The 17,852-nt window shown below is 35.9% G+C and overlaps 1 protein-coding gene across 1 annotated transcript in view; it reads left to right on the top strand.

Annotated features, from left to right (window-relative positions):
* LRRC2 (leucine rich repeat containing 2) overlaps window positions 1-17,852 on the top strand; it is a 136,943-nt gene that overhangs the window by 88,327 nt on the left and 30,764 nt on the right. Inside the window, exon 4 of the mRNA XM_027874424.1 lies at window positions 5,451-5,587. Coding sequence (XP_027730225.1) covers window positions 5,451-5,587 — 137 coding nt within the window. The remainder of the gene's footprint in view (window positions 1-5,450; window positions 5,588-17,852) is intronic.

Genomic DNA, 17,852 nt, shown 5'->3' with positions numbered 1-17,852 from the left:
CCTTAATCACATCTAGATCTTTTCACCATCCTTTTTTTGTATATATAGCATCCCCATTAAGTTGCAGATTCCCTAAGAGTCTTGCTTGCTGCTATTGCCATTGCAATAAACTGCTTCTTGACTGGAAGATGGTTTGAGTGTGTGAATTCTTTCCAGGTGGACATCCAAACCACATCCAAACCACATCCAAACCACATCCAAACCACTCTAGTATCTTTGCCAAGAAAATCCCAAATGGGGTCATGAAGAGTGAGACAGGACTGAAAAACAACTGAACAACAAAATTATTCCAAGGAATTGGGCAGAAGTAATATTTAAAGAGTACACTCCAATTGCTATTAAGGATATTATAATAGATATGGGCGTGATGGAATCAAGCATTTCAAAGATCATTCAGACTGAGACCAAAGAGTGAGGAGATGGCATATACCACTCTATCTTAATTTAATGGACTGAATTGTATGTAAAGCCTGGATAACACAAGTAAAATTGTGAAGCCTGAATTACCAAAAGGTGAAAAGGAAACTGAAAGAAGAGTTGAACTGTGACAGAGGAGGGAGAGAAGGAGGTGGTCTTTGGGTCTCTGCAGGCATCTCAGAACTGAGAACTTGAATTTCAAGGACTGAAGGGAAGTTCCTGAACATCTCCTTTCTTACCAATTTTACTTTCTGTCAGCATCCCCATGCCAAGACCACCCTTTTCTTTTTACTATTAGCAGACACCTGTTTTCCAGAACTAAGTCCTGGTAAGCAAGCTGTGCCCTGAGCTTGACACAACAATATTTTGTACTCACCCTCTGGATGAACTCAGCTGCAACAAAAACCCAGAATTGTTTCACACTAGCAGTACCAATGTTCCAGTCACGAAGGCCTGCTATGAATCAAACTTGTCTCGTTGTTGTTACCCCTCATTGTCAGGTCTACAGCTAACTGTGTAGCCACTAGTATATGTACTGAGATTTTCCCACACTAAAGCCAATCTCCTTGGTATCAGAGGAGGTTCCTGCATGTGTGTCTAATTCCCCTCCTCCAATAGAATTAAGAAAGCTTTTTGCTGATGACCACTGTTAGCTCTTTGGTTTTATTTTGGTTTTATTTTATTTTATTTTTCAGAGTTAACAATGGCTGTGATAACCTGTGTGAGCTCTTTGGTATTTTCAGAGTTCACAGAAGTTGCATTAACTCTTTGATTCTTTGATCATTTGTTTTCAGAATTGACATTCCTCATGCCTATCTAATAATAGGCACTGTACTCTGCTTGCTTCTTTCCCCTAAAACCTCCCAGCCTCCTACCTTTCCTGTTACTTTAGAAGGCAACAACATCCTCCTAGTCCCTTAGGCTCACAAGCTAGAAGTCATCTTGGATTCCTCACTATTCTTCAATACCCATATCCAAGCGGTTATCAAAATGTTGAGTTCATCTCTGTAGCATCATTCATATACACTCCCTCCTCTCCTTTGACACTGCAAATCCTCATCACCTTATGTCTGGATTGTTGTAGTAGCCTGCTGATGGGTCTGCCTGCCTCAATTATCTCCTCACTCCATCACTCAGCCACCAAAGTGATTTTCCTAAGATTTAAGTCTAACCATACCACTCTCCTACTTAACAAACTTTCGCAGCTCACTGTTGCCTCTGGGATCAAGTACAAAATGCTCTCTGGCATTCAAAATATTTTATAACCTAACCCCCTCCTACCTTTCCAGTCTTCTTATACATTACTCCTCATCAAGTACTCTAAGATATAGTGATACTGGCCTCCTGGCTGTCCTACTAGTAAGATATTCCATCTCACCAATCCAAACATATTTTTTGAGCTATCCCCTATGCCTGGAATGCTCTCCCTCCTCAACTCTACTTATTGACTTTCTTGGTCTCCTTTTATTTGTTTGTTTTTTAATGTCTTCCATCTATTAATTATTTCCTATTTATCCTGTATATATCTTGCTTTGTTTACATTTGCTTGCATGTTGTCTCAAGCTCCTTGAGGAGCTTGTCTTTTGCCTTTTTTTTTGTCTTCCTAGAACTCAGTACAGGAGGCTGCTAGGTGGTTCAGTGACCAGACCAATGTTCCTTGGGTCAGAAAGACATGAGTTCAAATCTGATCCCAGAGACCTACTAAAGTGTGCGCCTGGGCAAGTCACTTAACCCTGTTTGTCTTAGTTCTTTTATGTAAAATGAGCTAGAGAAGGAAATGGCAAACCACCCCAGCATCTTTGCCAAGAAAATCCCAAATGGAGTAATGGAGAGTCAGACATGACTGAAACAAGTTAGGAACAACAAAAATTTATACAAATGAAAGTCAGTTTTTCATTCAAGGGTATACCAAAACAACTAACAGAAGACAATTAAACATAAACACTCACTCAAAAACATGTCTGGTTTTGTTTTTTTTTTTTAATTATGAGCTTTCAAAACTTGTCCCTATTGAAAGACAAATCATATTAGTAAACTGAGAAACAAAACTGTTCCAAAATTATAGAAATTCCCAAATGGAGATGTAATACCTTAACACAAACTTCTACCATGCCACATGTCATGAAAGATTAAGAAATTTATCCAAGGGACAGAGAAAAATATGCTTCAATGGTCTCAGAATTTATCTGATTTACATCCCATTAAAATCCTATGTATAGTAATCAAGACTGGACTGTCTCTCAAACATTTATAATAAAAATGTGTAAACAATGTGGTTTCTTGATAAAGAATAAAAGAATATATCAAAATATTGTGACTTCTTTCTCATTACCAAATCATGTAAAATGATTAATTTTGACATTACAATATTTATGTGATTATTATTTAATTAATTGATGATTAATTATTAATCAATTAGTCACAATATTCAATGGAAGATATATTTGAAGAGCAGAAAGGAACAAGCATTTATTAAGTGCCAACTATGTACCATGCAATGTGCAAAAGTGCTTTACAAATATTATCTCATTTGATCTTCACAACAATCCTGTGAAGTAGGTGGTATAATCCTCATATTGCAGATGAAGAAACTGAGACAGTCAGAGGTTAAATGACTTGCCCAGGCTGAGTTTGAACTCAGGTCATGCTTCTTTGGATAGAGTACTGGGCCTGTAGTCAGGAAGACTCTTCTTCTATCCAGCCTCAGAGACTTACCAGCTATGTGACCCTGGGCAAATCACTTAAGCCTGATTGCCTTAGTTTCCTTATCTACAAAATGAGCTGAAGAAGGAGATGGCAAATGACTTCAGTATCTTTGTCAAGAAGACCCCAAAAGGGGTCTTGAGGAGTCAGACACAACTGAAAAATGTCTAAATAGCAAGTTCTTAACTTCAGCCCCAGCACTCTATTCACTGTGCCACCTAGCTGCAATATTGCATATTAAAAGTTCTTTAAAGATATAAAAAGTTGTAAGCTTCACTGTATAAGAATTTAATTATTAGGGGCAGCTAGGTGGTGCAGTGGATAAAGCACTGGCTTTGGAGTCAGGAGGACCCGAGTTCAAATCTGGCCTCAGACACATAACACTTACTAGCTGTGTGACTCTGGGCAAGTCACTTAACCCCAATAGCCTCACCAAAAAAAAAAAAAAAGAATTTAATTATTATACTTTGTCCCAGTTACTTTGTACATTACTATGGTTTGTAGAGCTAAGTACCCCTGCTGCTTATAGATATGTTTTGAATTGGGGATATGAATCTGAAAATACATCTATGACTATTTATCTAATGTTGAATTAGAATGCATATTTCCTTATAAATTCTTCTGAATATACATAATAACCTGGTGGGAGAGTTTTTTTGGTTTGTTTGATTTTTTTTTTTGTTTTTTTTTCCCTCTTATGGTAATGAAAACATTTATAAAATTCTAGAACTTCAACTGAAGTAGAAATTAAATTCCACATGTCCCTGGAAAATCCATAAATGTTGCAGGAGTTTGAAATTAACTAACTATAACTTCCATTATCTTCCGTGAAGTTTTGAAAAGCAAACTGGACAAGGAAATTAGATTTCTTCTTCTTACCCTTTTTGATAATCATTGTTATCATCCCATACTTGTATAGCACCTTAAAAAGACCCTCCTTAATATATTTATAATGCATCTCAGTGTAATTTTAGCTATCAATGTATGAGACATTCCTCTACTAGACTGTAAACTCCATGAGGGCAGGGACATTTTGCATTTTCCTCAGTCTTTTCTGGAGAATAATATGGGCCCTATCCAGGTTGTCCCAAAAGTTACTAAAACTTAAGGCTGCACTGAGACTTTTTGGACACAAAACACATCTATGTATATTCACTTTCTCTGTTTCTGTCTCTCTGTCTCTCTCTGTTTCTTTTCTCTCTCTGTCTCTGTGTGTGTCTCTCTCTGTCTTTCTGTCTCTCTGTCTCGGTCTGTCTTCATCTATCTCTGTCTCTGTCTCTCTCATAAATACATAGTTATTATAAAAATAACTCTCAACCAATGTAGATGGGAGCCTACTTTGTGGCTGGATTGTCTCAGAATGTGTCCAGTGTTCTATAGCCATTCTGTGTCTGAGATAGGATTTGAAAATAGGGTTTCCTATTACATTACATCAGTCATTACATTATTACATCAAGTCATTACATCAAGCTGCCTCTATTAAATGCTGCAAAGTAAGCTCTTACTGTTTATTGAATGTAAACAAAATTAATTTAATAAATTGAATGCAGTTGCTTATTTTTTTTTATAAATTCAGCTCAATTCAAAAGACATGTTCTGAATGTTTATCACTTTTGGTAGCTGAAACAAATAACATCCCCCCAAAAAGTAATATAAGACATTCTCTCATCAATTTTGCAGTATATGAGGTGAAAATGATTCAAGAAGTAATTAAGGCAAATTCATGTGATCTGGAGAGGGAATTAGTTATTATAGGCGCATACATGGATCTTATTAATAATGTGACTGGTTGCTTCATATTTTAACTAATTTTTCTTGCTAACTAGGTCCTAAATTCAGTTGTTTCTATGCTTTTAAAGAGATATATGTGCTGTCAATTTGTAAATGTAACATATTTTTAAATTACTGAATCTTTTCAAATACTTATTTATAATTTTTATTTCCTCTAAATGTTGGTGCTTTGGAGCAAAGCCTTAGTTGGCCCATTGTAGTTATAGCTTTAGGGTTTACAATAAGGCTAATACTGTGCTTGATGCTGAGGTGGGGATATAGGACAATAAGAAAGCATATTCCCTACTTTGAAGGTTCATATAATCTCATTGGGAAGGTAAAACAAGGCATATAACATGAAACAATGAAAAATTACTTGATTATTTTTGATCAAGAGGCAAAATACATGGGAAATCACATATTTTTTCTGCTTATACATAGACTATTCAATTTTAATTCCCTTTACAATTATTATTATGTTTCATTCAAATGTTTCATAAATGTCTTTGTTTCTTTCAAATGACTCCTGTTCAACTGATGGCGATATTCTATGGCAACAGGTTATTTGAAGAGCCTGAATGAACTCAATGTGAGTTTCAACCATCTGAAGAGTGTTCCTCCAGAATTAGGAGACTGTGAAAATCTGGAGAAATTGGATTTGTCTGGAAATCTGGAATTAACGGAGCTCCCATTTGAAGTAAGATATATCCATTTCTATGTGGAGATTTCTTTTTATCTGAGTTATGGAACTAGTTAATTTTATTTGACATAAAGTACAGGGAGGGATTTTTATAAACTAAACTCTATTTTATTACATCTAACCATTCATATATTTTTAACCAGATTTAGCAGTGTCACATCTTGCTTATAGCTGGATTGTTAGGCTGCAAATAAGAATAAATCCAACTTTGGCTGATGATATGGAGTGACTGCAGAGAGCCAAGATGCAAAGCTTGAGATATTTGGGGAAAGCATATGTCAGGGAGACATTTAGCACCAGGGAGATTTTGTGGTTGAGTTGTTTTTCAGTTGTATCTGACATTTTATGACTCGACTTAGGTTTTTCTTGTGAAAGACACTGGAGTGGTTGGCCATTTCTTTCTCCAGCTCATTTTACAGAAGAAGAGACTGAGGCAAGCAGGGTTAAGTGACTTGCTTAGAGTTACACAGCAAGGAATTGTCTGAGGCCAGACTTGAACTAAGGAAGATGAGTCTTCCTGACACCAACCTGGCATTCTATCCACTGTACCACCTAGCTGTCCCACCAGGGAAATTAAGAAGCCAAAATGGGGGGATTGCCAGGGACTTGTCAATTTGTCAGACATAATTCTGTAAAATTTCAGTAATTACTCTGTACGTGTGTGTGTGCATGTGTATGTGGTTGAGTGTATGTGAATATTGTCTCTAGAGTCTGAAAACTGGGGTTCAAGACACATCACTGATAGTTGTTTACTATGTGATCTTGGGCAAGTCCCTTCTTGGGCAAGTCCCTTAAGATCCCTGAACCTCAGTTTCCTCATCTGCAAAATGAAGAGTTTGTACTAGATGGCCTCTCAGGTCCCTTCCCATTCTGGATATATTATATTTCATGATGGACTGGTTGCCTCCTTTTGCCTTTGATAAAAGAACAGCTTAGCAGGAAATTGACCCTTAAGTCTCTGTAGTTTTTATACTTGCTAGTTTGATGCATTGCAATTTTTTCTTTAACCTGTCTAGTATAAAAATCCTAAATGATTTCCTTTACATGTCCTCAATAAATTGTTTTATGGTCTCAAAAACATGCATTTTCTACATGTGATATAAATGGGAATGGAGAAAGAGGAAAGACTGATTACAGAAGATATAATTCAGTTCCAAGAGTTCCGATGATCTCATAAACCTTTGTAATATAGTTAGAACTTTAGACTGAATTATAGTCATCCAATTAATCTTTCTGAACCTATTATTCATTGCCTTATCACTGTCTCCATATCCATTTTTCTAAGTACAAAACCACAGTAAAATTAGATTGTAACCCTTTCAAATGGGGTGAAGTTCGCCTGCATCTTAATAAAGCAAGTTTGACGAGGGATTGGACCTTAATGCAGAACTAAATAGAATGATAAGTCTTATAGTTCTTTATTATTTAACATTTCCATAGCACTTTATGTTTGTAACATGAAACACATTTTTCATAACTATTTACTCACTAACTATTATAATGGTCTAGCTGTGATGAAAAGGAGAAGGTGGAAAGCATTGCCAGGCACTGTGCTAAGTGCTTTACAAATACTATCTCATTTCATCTTCAAAAAATCTTTAAATCACCCCCATTTGGGGAAAGCTAAGAAAAACAGATTTTTGATTGTTTTTTTTTAAAGGAACTTGCACAGTGTCATACAGCTAGTATATGTCTGAGGCCATATTTAAATTTGGGTCTTCCTGACTGCAGGCCCAACACTTTATCCTTCATAATACCTACCTGCTTCCCAATGTTTTTCAATGTATTTTATTTGTTTTGTAAAATAAGTTTTTATTGATGTTTTCTGTATCTTCCATCACCATAGCATCCTATGTACCCTTCTCCCTCCCAGACAGCCATCCCATATGACAAATAGAAAAAGAAAAGTCATCACAACTGATCAATACATTGAGAAAGTCCAACAACATATGCAGTGGATGTCCCATCTCCACAAAGGGGTAGGTTAGGGGTGTCTTCTCATATCTCTTCATTTGAATTTCCTTTGATCTTTGTAATTATGTTGCATTTACTTTTGATTTTTGTGTGTGTGTGTTGTTTCCATTAATATTGTTGTAGTTACCATTTATATTATTTTCTTGGTTCTGCATACTTCACTCTGCATCAGTTCGTAGATTTTTTTATGCTTTTATGTATTCACTACACATATGATTTCTTACATGACAATATCCCACAATTTGTTTAGCTATTCCTCAATTGGTGGGTATCACAAAAAGTGCTGCTAGGAATATTTTGCAGTATATGGATATTTTTTTCTTTATCAATAGCTTCCTTGGGGAACAAGCTAAGTAATGGAGTCTCTGGTCAAAAGAGTATCAACATTTTAGTCACTTTATTTGCATATTCCAAATTGCTTTCCAAAATATTCTTTACCATTTCATAACTCCAGCAACAATGTATTAGTGTGTCCATCCTTTCACCACCCCTCCAACCTTGACTATTGCCATTTTTGGGTCATTTTTTGTCAATTTGAATTTGGGAAGGTATAAGATAAAATCCCTGGTTTGTTTTGATTTGCATATGTCCTATTATTAGTGATTTGGAACATTTTTAGTTGGTTGTGAATACTTTGCAATTCTTTTGAGAACTGTTTATATCCTTTGAACATTTATCTATTGGGGAGTGGCTATTAAATTTTTTAATATGTGTGCATATATTTGTGCACATATATATTTATAATATACATAATTGTTTATATATCTTGGACACCCAACCCTTACCAGAGAAATTTGACACAAATATTTTTTCCCCATTCTATCATTTCCCTCCTTATCCTAGATACATTAATGTTGTCTGTGCAGTAGCTTTTTGGTTTCAAGTTTCCTCTTCTGTTGTAAACACAGTATTATGTTCCTTCAGTTACTTCACTTTAATCTTTTTTTAAAGTATCTCTGTTCCCACTGGCTCTCTTCCCCACACCTCTGATGCCCTCTTCTCATTTGATATCTTCCCTTCCACTCCTCCCATTCAATTTTTGCACCTCTTTCCAAAAAAGTATTTCTCTCATTCTCTTCATTATCCATCTCTTCTTTCTGTTTACTCTATACCCTCATTCTCTTAATCATGCTGCATGATACTTATCTGTCTCTTTCTTTTCTCTATATTCTTCATGCTAGCAAAACTTCCAAAGTATCCATTCTAGGCACTCCCCTTCATGCACTTTCTGTCACTATCAGTAAGACTTGTCTCAAGGATTGCCTTTTTCCATTGTGCCTCATTTATAAAATAATGACAATTATTGCAAGTGTCAGAGAGGATACTGCCCCCTGTTAGGGCCCTCCCACACCACAAACCTGATTATGCAGCAGCCCACCACTGATCTATATCCTCTCTTGTTGATTTTTTTTTTTTTTTACATTTGTCTGGAACTCTCCTCCAGGTTCTAGTTGTCCTCAGAGGTTTCAACTCCCCCTCTCCCACTTTCCAAGACAAGTAGACTTTTCAAGCACTAAATCTCCCAGGCTTCATCCAATGTAAGGTCCTCATCTTTTATGAACTATCTCTTTTCACTCATAGGAGCATTCTACAGTGAAACCCCCTACCACTTTGAAAGACCTCTTTCTTTTTCCCCTCCTTTTTAATCCTCTCCCCCTCCCCAACCACTTCTTTGTAGGCTCTTCTCTTTCTGAGATTACATCACCTTCCCCTCATTGCCAGTTCTTCACTGACTTCAGTGCATCACTCACTCTTCTCCTTCCCTCTTTTCTTCCCTGCTCCCTTTATGTACCCTCTTAGGTTGTAATGTAGTCCCATAACAGAAGCATTCCCCTGTAGGTGAGGTATTGCCAAGTTTTATCCATAATACTGAATCTGTTCCTTCACTCTTACATCTGGTAGATTTCTGCCTGTCTTCTTGTGTACATTTGGAATAAAGCCTCTTACTGGTCTCCCTGTTGTCATTTCGTTGCTGTTACTGTCCTTGTCTGCTGCATTTATTCACTTCTCCTGTGTTTCTATTGTTTGGGGTGTTTGAGAGACAAATAATCTCATCAGTGCTGGTTTTCTTTCTAAATATGTGTCACTTTATTACTGAATGTCCATCTTTTGTCCTACATGATTAAGCCTAGACTTGCAGGATAGGTCACCCTGGTCTGTATCCTGAATGCCAGTGATCTTTAGAACACATTATTTCATTTCCTCCTACATTTTCAAGTGGGTGCAGAATAGTCTTGTGTTATTTGAAAGTCCTTCCCTTTGTATTTGAAGGTCTTTCTCCTGATGGTTTGCAGAACTTGTTGCAGAACTTATTGTAAAAATAATTTACAATATCAATTGAATTGATGAATTTAACCACTTGGAGTTTGCAGTATTTGGTATTTTTTTTTCTTTTTCTGGAGATGATCTGTGAATTCTTTCAATCTGAATTAGTAGAAAGGAATTAATAAAAAAAAGGTTAGTTTCTAATGATTAGGAAAGGGCAATGGAAGTTTCTTTTTTTTCTTTTTTTAAATATTCTTTTGCTGATTTTGCCTTAATGCCAAGATAATGAAAATCTAATCACTTAGTACCCAGTTTCTTAAAAGTATAGGAAATTTAGTTTTTAAAGAAGAATTAAGAAACATGACTTTAAAAATGATTTGAAATGAATAAGAAGTTAACAAATGAACCATTCAAAAAGAGATATTTGAGACATTAATTTTACTTCATATCTCTAACATTAGAATCACAGAATTTTTAGAGTCAAAAGTAAACTCTGTGGTTATCTACTACAACCTCCTATCACAAAAGAATCCCCACTATCATAGTGTTCAATACGGGGCCATTTAGTTCCTACTTGATGATACTTGATTAAGGAGAACCTAATGTCGATCAACACAACTCATTCTACTCTGATAGCACCATTTGTTAGAAGGATTTTCCTGCTGTCAATCCAAAATTTGTCTCTGCTGTTTTTATCCTAGTTTGGGTCCAAAAGAACAAATGTAACACTTCTTTCACATGGCAGCCCTTCAAATGTTTTCATACAATGACACATCATTCCCCATTCTCAATCTTCTCTTCTCTAGGTTAACCAACCCCAATTGCTTCAATTCATTCTTAAAAGGCATGGACTCAAATGCCATCTTTTCATTAAATGGAGAGAGACCTTGTTGCTCACTAATTTTTCTGTGATGCATGAATTAGAAAGTCATCTTCTTTTTTCTGATAGAGAGCAATAAATGACCATTTCAAGTCAAATGTCATAAAGGTATTCCTGACTTAATATCACTTAACATAGAAGGAATTAACTTATCTTATTATTACTGAAGGAATTTATGTGTCACAGGGTAACTTAAAATTTATCTAGCACCTTTCCTAGCATTCCATTTTATACATTTAAAAACAAAGGAAGTTTTTATACTATTATCTTAAAAATAGTTTTCCCCAACACCTCTTTAAATTCATTTATCATATAATTTTAGATTTTCATTATATTGGCATCAGGAAAAAAGCTAGAAAGTAAGCAAAGTCAGTGTTATCCCAGGGTGATAATCCACCCTAGTGTCCATGAATCTTTAATATTGCTCAGCATTTTTCCAAACTCATCAAACTGTTGAAACCTTAACATCCTCTGTTAGGGCAAAACTATCAGTTAAAATAATTATTGACCATTGGGTTGGAAACAGAACAGTTTGTGCATGATGAACTCATCATTATTGAAAATTACCAAACTGATAGATAACTACCTGTCCTAGCTTCAATTTCTTTTTTTTAAAAAATTTTTTTTGGTGAGGCCATCAGGGTCAAGTGACTTGCCCAAGGTCACACAGCTAGTAAGTGTCAAGTGTCTGAGGCTGGATTTGAACTCAGGTCCTCCTGACTCCAAGGCCAGAACTTTATACACTGTACCACCTAGCTGCCCCCTCAGCTTCAATTTCTAAGAAAAATTATAGGATCAAGTAAGATAGAGTAGAAAAGGACCTTTGAAACTCTCCAGTTCACCCTCCTCACTTTATATATTAATGAAGTCCAAAGAGAATAAGGAATTTTTCTAAGGTCATGCAGGTTATAAATAGCAACATTCACATCTGTATTGTCTGACTACAAAACTGGTATTCTTTTCATAATTAAATTTGGAAGGATTTTTTTTCTCTTTATCTTTATGTGCTAATAATTTATTATCTGGAAGGAGTCCAGTCAATTTTAGTGTTAGGGTTTCTTAAAAACCTTTATACTTCTGATGAAACTTGCCAAAAAAAATTGCAAAGAATTCCTTAGCTATAAAGTTAGACATGTTGAGAAAGTTTGAGATCCATTTAAAGTCTAATTAAATTGCTAAAGTAATGTGTTTTTTCTTCCTGATTGATTAACAGAGTTACAATCTAAAAACATCTCATTTGATCAATCAGTCATATCTGCAAAGGTGAGATTTAATAGAGAAAAGGTAAATTTTTACTATTGGGTTCAAAATAACTTCAAATTCAAGGCAGTGAGAGTCATGATGAGACAGAATAGTTGAAAAACATTTGAAGCTCATATTTGCAGAATACTTCACTTTGGCATATAAATGAATTTTCTTTGCTTTTCACCATATTACATGGTAATATTTTCTTTCTTTTTTTGGTGTGTGGTCAACAAAGTACTTTTGAAAACTTCTTACTGCTTTTCCTTCATATGTGAAGGACCTCCTCTTGAAAACTTGTAAATGTTGGTATTTAATGATGAAGCCCTGGAACCTTATGACTACATTTATGGGTGAGTTTTACTCTAGATTCCTCTCTGATGGAGTCCTATAAGTTCTATCAATCTTTATTTTGCCCTCACTTTCCCAATATTTTTTCAGAATTTATAATATGGTATTCAGACTTTTTCCATGATATTTTGCTGTTAAGATTTGTTTTTTTCAGATTGTCTTACCAAAATTTCTCTGTAAAGGCAATTGCTTTGACTTATAAAGATCTCAATTTTTTTGACTTTTTCTTCCTTTGAGGATTTTTCTAATATTTTTATTTAACTTTGCCCTTAGCTTTGTTTGTGTGTGTGTGTATGTGTGTGTGTGTGTTCAATATGTTTTTAAAATTCTTAACCTTTTCTTCTAAATCATTAGGCAACTGATGGCACAGTCAAATGAGATTTGGACTCATGAAGACCTGAGTTCCAATCTGACCTCATGTACTTACTAACTGTATGACCCTGGGAAAGTCACTTAACCGCTGTTTACCTCAGTTTACACAATTATAAAAATAGCACGTACTTCCAAGTTTTATTGTGAAGATAAAATGAGATCATATTTGTAAAAAACACTTAGCACAGTGCCTGACACATAGTAGGCACTTTATAAACACTCATTTCTTTTCCTTCCCATGGATTCTTTTCTTGTTTTAAATTTCTCTTAAGAACTTCTTATTGCTTCTTTAATTATTTTATTATGCTTCTCAGACACTCTGGGGCTTCTTCTTGTCATTGTTCAGTTGTTTCAGTCTTGTCCGAATCTATGTTACTCCAATTGCGGTTTTCTTGGTGAAAATACTAGAGTGGTTTAACATTTTCTTCTCTAGCTCATTTTACAAATGAGGAACTGAGGCAAAAAGGGTTAAATGACTTGCCCAGTTACTATATGTCTGATTTGAACTCATAAAGTTGAGTCTTCTTGCCTTCAGGTCCAGCACTCTATCTATTGCACCACCTAGCTGCCCCCAAATATAATAGAACATAAAAAGACACTGAGGCTCAGTCTCTCAGGGAGAGGAAGTGACTTGCCTGAATACATAGCAGTTCCAGGAAAGGAACTCAGGTTTTGTTCTTTGTAAGACCCATTTGGGATTTTTTTTTTTTTTGACAAAGATACTAGAGTAGTTTGGCATTTTATTCTCCAGCTCATTTTACAGATGAGGAAGCTGAGGTAAACAGGATTAAGTAGGGTCACACAGCTAGTAAGTAACTGAGTTTAGACCCAGCACTCTGTCCACTGCACTACCTAGTTGCTTCTTGTAGTTGTTCCAATTTCAATTTTGAGGATCCAGACATAGTTATGATAGCATTTGGAGATTTCTCCTCTTATTATTTTATGCCATACTATTTCTTCATGGCAATATAAAACCTTTTTATTTACTTAATAGTTCAGTCTTTTTGCTGATTATTCAGTAGACACTTCACTGTGTTTCTTTACTTTTTTCCATTTTTTGGTAATGATATTGTTCCTTTATTTAGTGTATATCTTGTTGCTTTGAGGTGATGAAGAGGAGCTGGGTTTATATACAACCATTAACTCCATAATCTTTCTAGAAATGCATTTCTAATTTCCTAAAGGAAGTCAATAAAAAAATAGGATTCACAGAACAGAAATTTAGGTTAGAGCAAACATTATAGTATTGCGTTCATCTTGTTAAATATGTTGAAAGTACATCATTTTACTGTTGAATCTCAGTTTTATAATATATAGCCAATTTATCTAACATATCAATTTGAATTGTTTGATTTTACTTACTGTTGCATAATAGAGATCTACATGTGTACTGTGTATCTGAATCAGTGCCCTTTTGATTAATAGGAAAAAATTTTTCGTAATGACAATTTTAAGTAAAAAACCAGTCAGCTTCTAATTGACAAAGAGGGCAACTAAGGGCAATATTTCCTAAGAAACAGAATAATTTCAGTCTTTCATTGTTGTTGTTGTTTTTAAATCAAGAATATTATTGCTCCAACCCATGAAACTCTACCCCTTCTCTGCTTTACAACAACAACAATAATAAAAAACCAGACAAAACATGTCACACTTGTCATAAAAGATTGCACGAAAACAAAGAAGTATGATTTAGTGATCTTCATGTTTTCCCCTGCTGAGAGGCAAGTTGGTGAAAAGATAGAAGGCTAGCCTCAGAATCAGGAAAATCAAGCTTCAAGCCCTGACTTTGACATGTCCTAGATTTTGTCTGTGATAAGTCACTTAACTCCTTACTGTCCCAGAAGAAAGTAGCAGAAGGATTGCTGATTGGTGTTTAAAGTGATAATTTATGAAATTATGAAATTGGGGCAGTAATACCTGGTTCTTTGGGGTACTTGCTGGGAAAGACCACGATGGCAATAAGAAGTAGGAAGTGAATTACATTTTAATAACCACAGAAGGTATGGGGTCAAACAGCACAGAAAGTACAGAGACAAACAGTGAGAGTCATACAGAGGCAGATGGGGTAGAGAAAGGAAATGGGATGGCGAAGGAAGGCAGGCATTCTGGGTAAGAGGATGAGGAGGGAGAGAAACATAATCACTCACATAACCATGGATTAGAGTTGGGAGTACTTGGCAGCATGGACCTGATGGCAATGGAAGAGGGCTTGGGGTGCAGGAGTTTGAGGTCTCATTTTTAATGGATTTTAGGAGTAACAGACTAACTCTTATCTGTGTCACCTTAGAGTTAGTTCATTAATGTATTCAAATAATTTCAAAATTGGCAGTAAAACTTTAAAGTTCATATGTCCATATCATCTCAAAATTATCAGCCTCATTTAGTAACTGGCTGGTCTTTACTGTGCAGATCTGTAATCTGTCTGGGATTTACATATCACGACCAAAAGGCTCTGACAGCAAAGATTAAACGGGTTCCCCTGATTTAGCACATATTACTAGGATGTGATTTTTGGTTAATATGGGATACAATTTGTAAATTATGTTCCTTTGATCTTTGAGATGGTTTATATGTTACTTCCAGGTTCCCCTTTGCAATCTTCCTACTATTGTCCCTTTATACTGCCTATTCATAAATTTACTATACTGACTTGGAATGGGAGGATAGTCAGGGGAATCAGAACAAGATACATTTTAAAGACAGAGTTAGTAGAGGAGTTTTCTTGTTAGGAGTTCCAAACTAAAAAAAAAAAAAAAAAAATCACAGGCCCAGTATAACTGTAAGAGCTGTTTTTTTTTTTTAAACCAAAGTGGAAAAGCTTTAGGGAGAAATACCTGTCAGGAGGCTACTGCAAGAATCCAACAAATAGAGGAAAGGTGGAGCCAAGATGGTGGAGAAAAGGCAGTGACTTGCTTCAGCTCTCCCCAAACCCCTCCAAACACCTTTAAATTCTATAAAACAATTCCTGAAACAGCAGAACCCACAAAAGGATGCAATGAAATAATTTTCCAGTGAAAGGCAACTTAGAAGGTCAGCAGGAAAGGTCTGTGGCAGCCTGGATGAGAGTGAAGCACAGTCCAGCAGAGGCTGTGCCAGCATGGATCCAGCCCCAGCAAACCAGAAGTAGGCCTTGGGAACCACTGAACCAGCAGCAGCAGCAGCTGCTTCTGGAGTTCTCAGCCTACAGACGGTAAGGGGGTCAAACACCTGGTCAGAGGGAGATTACAGGGGTCTCTTTGCTAGCACTGAGGCAGGGCTCTTTTGCTTTGCCCATGCTTGGATCCAGGTCACAGTCCTCGGTGGCAGTCCCAGGGCAAGGAGGAGCACTAGCATACCAGAGCTTGTGGCAACAGTGGAATGGGGCCTCTAATCACAGTTCCAGAGCAGAAAAGAGTTCTTGTGATAGCTCATAGATCAGAGCACAGGCCAGGACAGTAGTAAAAGCACTTCTCCTTAGATCATACCACCTTGGAAGAACTAAAACTTTATAGGTCCCTAGAAGTTTCTTTGAAAACAGCTGCACAAAACCCCTGAAGCTTGATACAGTGCACTCTCAACCATGGAAGCATAACCCCACTTTAACAAAGAGTTAAAAGTCAAGAAATAGACTAGAGAAAATGAGCAAAAAACAGTAAAAACACCTGACCATAGAAAGTTACTATGGTGACAAGGAAGATCAAAACACACATTCAGAATTAGATAACAAAGTCAAAGTTCCACCTACAAAAACCTCCAAGAAAACTATGAATTGGTCTTAGGCCATGGAAGAGATCAAAAAGGATTTTGAAAATCAAGTAAGAGAGGCAGAAGAAAAATTGGAAAGAGAAGTGAAAGTGATGCAAAAAAAAATAATGAAAAATAAGTCGACATCTTGGTAAAGGAGACACAAAAAAAAAAATACTGGAAAAAATAACACCTTAAAAACAGATTAGACCAAATGATAAAAGATGTACAAAGAGCCAATGAGGAAAGAATGCCTTGAAAAGCAGAATTGGTCAAATGGAAAAGGAGGTAAAAAAGTTCATTGAAGAAAAAATTCCTTAAAAATTAGAATGGAGCAAAGGGAAGCTAATGACTTTATGAGAAATCAAGAAAAACTAAAACAAAACCAAAAGAATGAAAGAAACAGAAGACAATGTGAAATATCTCATTGGAAAAACAATGGACCTGGAAAATATATCCAAGAGAGACAATTTAAAAATTATTGAACTACCTGAAAGCCACAATCAAAAGAAGATACTAGACATCATATTTCAAGAAATTATCAAAGAAAACCGTCCTGAGATTCTAGAACCAGAGAGTAAAATAGTAATGGAAAAAATCCACTGATCACCTCCTGAAGAGATCCCAAAAGGAAAACTCCTAGGAATATTACAGCCAAATTCCAGAGTTCCCATGTCAAGGAGAGAATATTGCAAACAGCCAGAAAGAAACAATTCAAGTATTGTGGAGCCATAGTCAGTATAACACAAGATTTAGCAGCTTCTGCATTAAAGGATTGGAGGGCTTGGAATATGATATTCTGGAAGAAAAGGAGTTAGGATTACAATCACGAATCACCTACCCAGAAAATATAAGAATAATCCTTTAGGGGAAAAAAATGGATATTCAATGAAATAGAGGACTTGCAAGTATTTTTGATGAAAAGGTCAGAGCTGAATAGAAAAATTGACTTGCAAATACAAGACTCAAGAGTAGCATAAAAAGGGAAACTTGTCAAATAGTAACTTTCTATGGTCAGATATTTTTCTATTGTTTGCTTGTTCCCCCCCGCCCCCAGGGAAATCATCAGGGACTTAATAAGGTTAAATTGTTTACATTCTTAAATGGGAAGATGATACTTGTAAGTCATAAAAACTTTCTCATTATTAGGGAAATTAGGAGTATATATAGACAGAGGGCACAGATGTGAGTTGAATATGAAGGGATGTCTAAAAAAATAAAGGTAAGGGGAGAGAAACAGAAATGTACTGGGAGAAAGAGAAAGGGAGTGGTAGAATGGGGCAAATTATCTCACATAAAAGAGGCAAGAAAAAGCTTTTTGCAGTGGAGAGGAAGATGAAAGAGTTGGGAGGGGGAAGTGAGTGAACCTTACTGTCATCAGGATTGGCTCAAAGAGGGAATAACATACACACTTGATTGGGTGTGGAACTCTATCTTACCCTACAGGAAAATAGG

Source organism: Vombatus ursinus, unplaced genomic scaffold (genome assembly GCF_900497805.2).
Source record: "Vombatus ursinus unplaced genomic scaffold, bare-nosed wombat genome assembly UNPS02014807.1, whole genome shotgun sequence".
Lineage (NCBI taxonomy): Eukaryota > Metazoa > Chordata > Mammalia > Diprotodontia > Vombatidae > Vombatus > Vombatus ursinus.
Note: the sequence above shows the minus strand (reverse complement) of the source record. Positions and strands in the feature narration are given on the sequence as shown.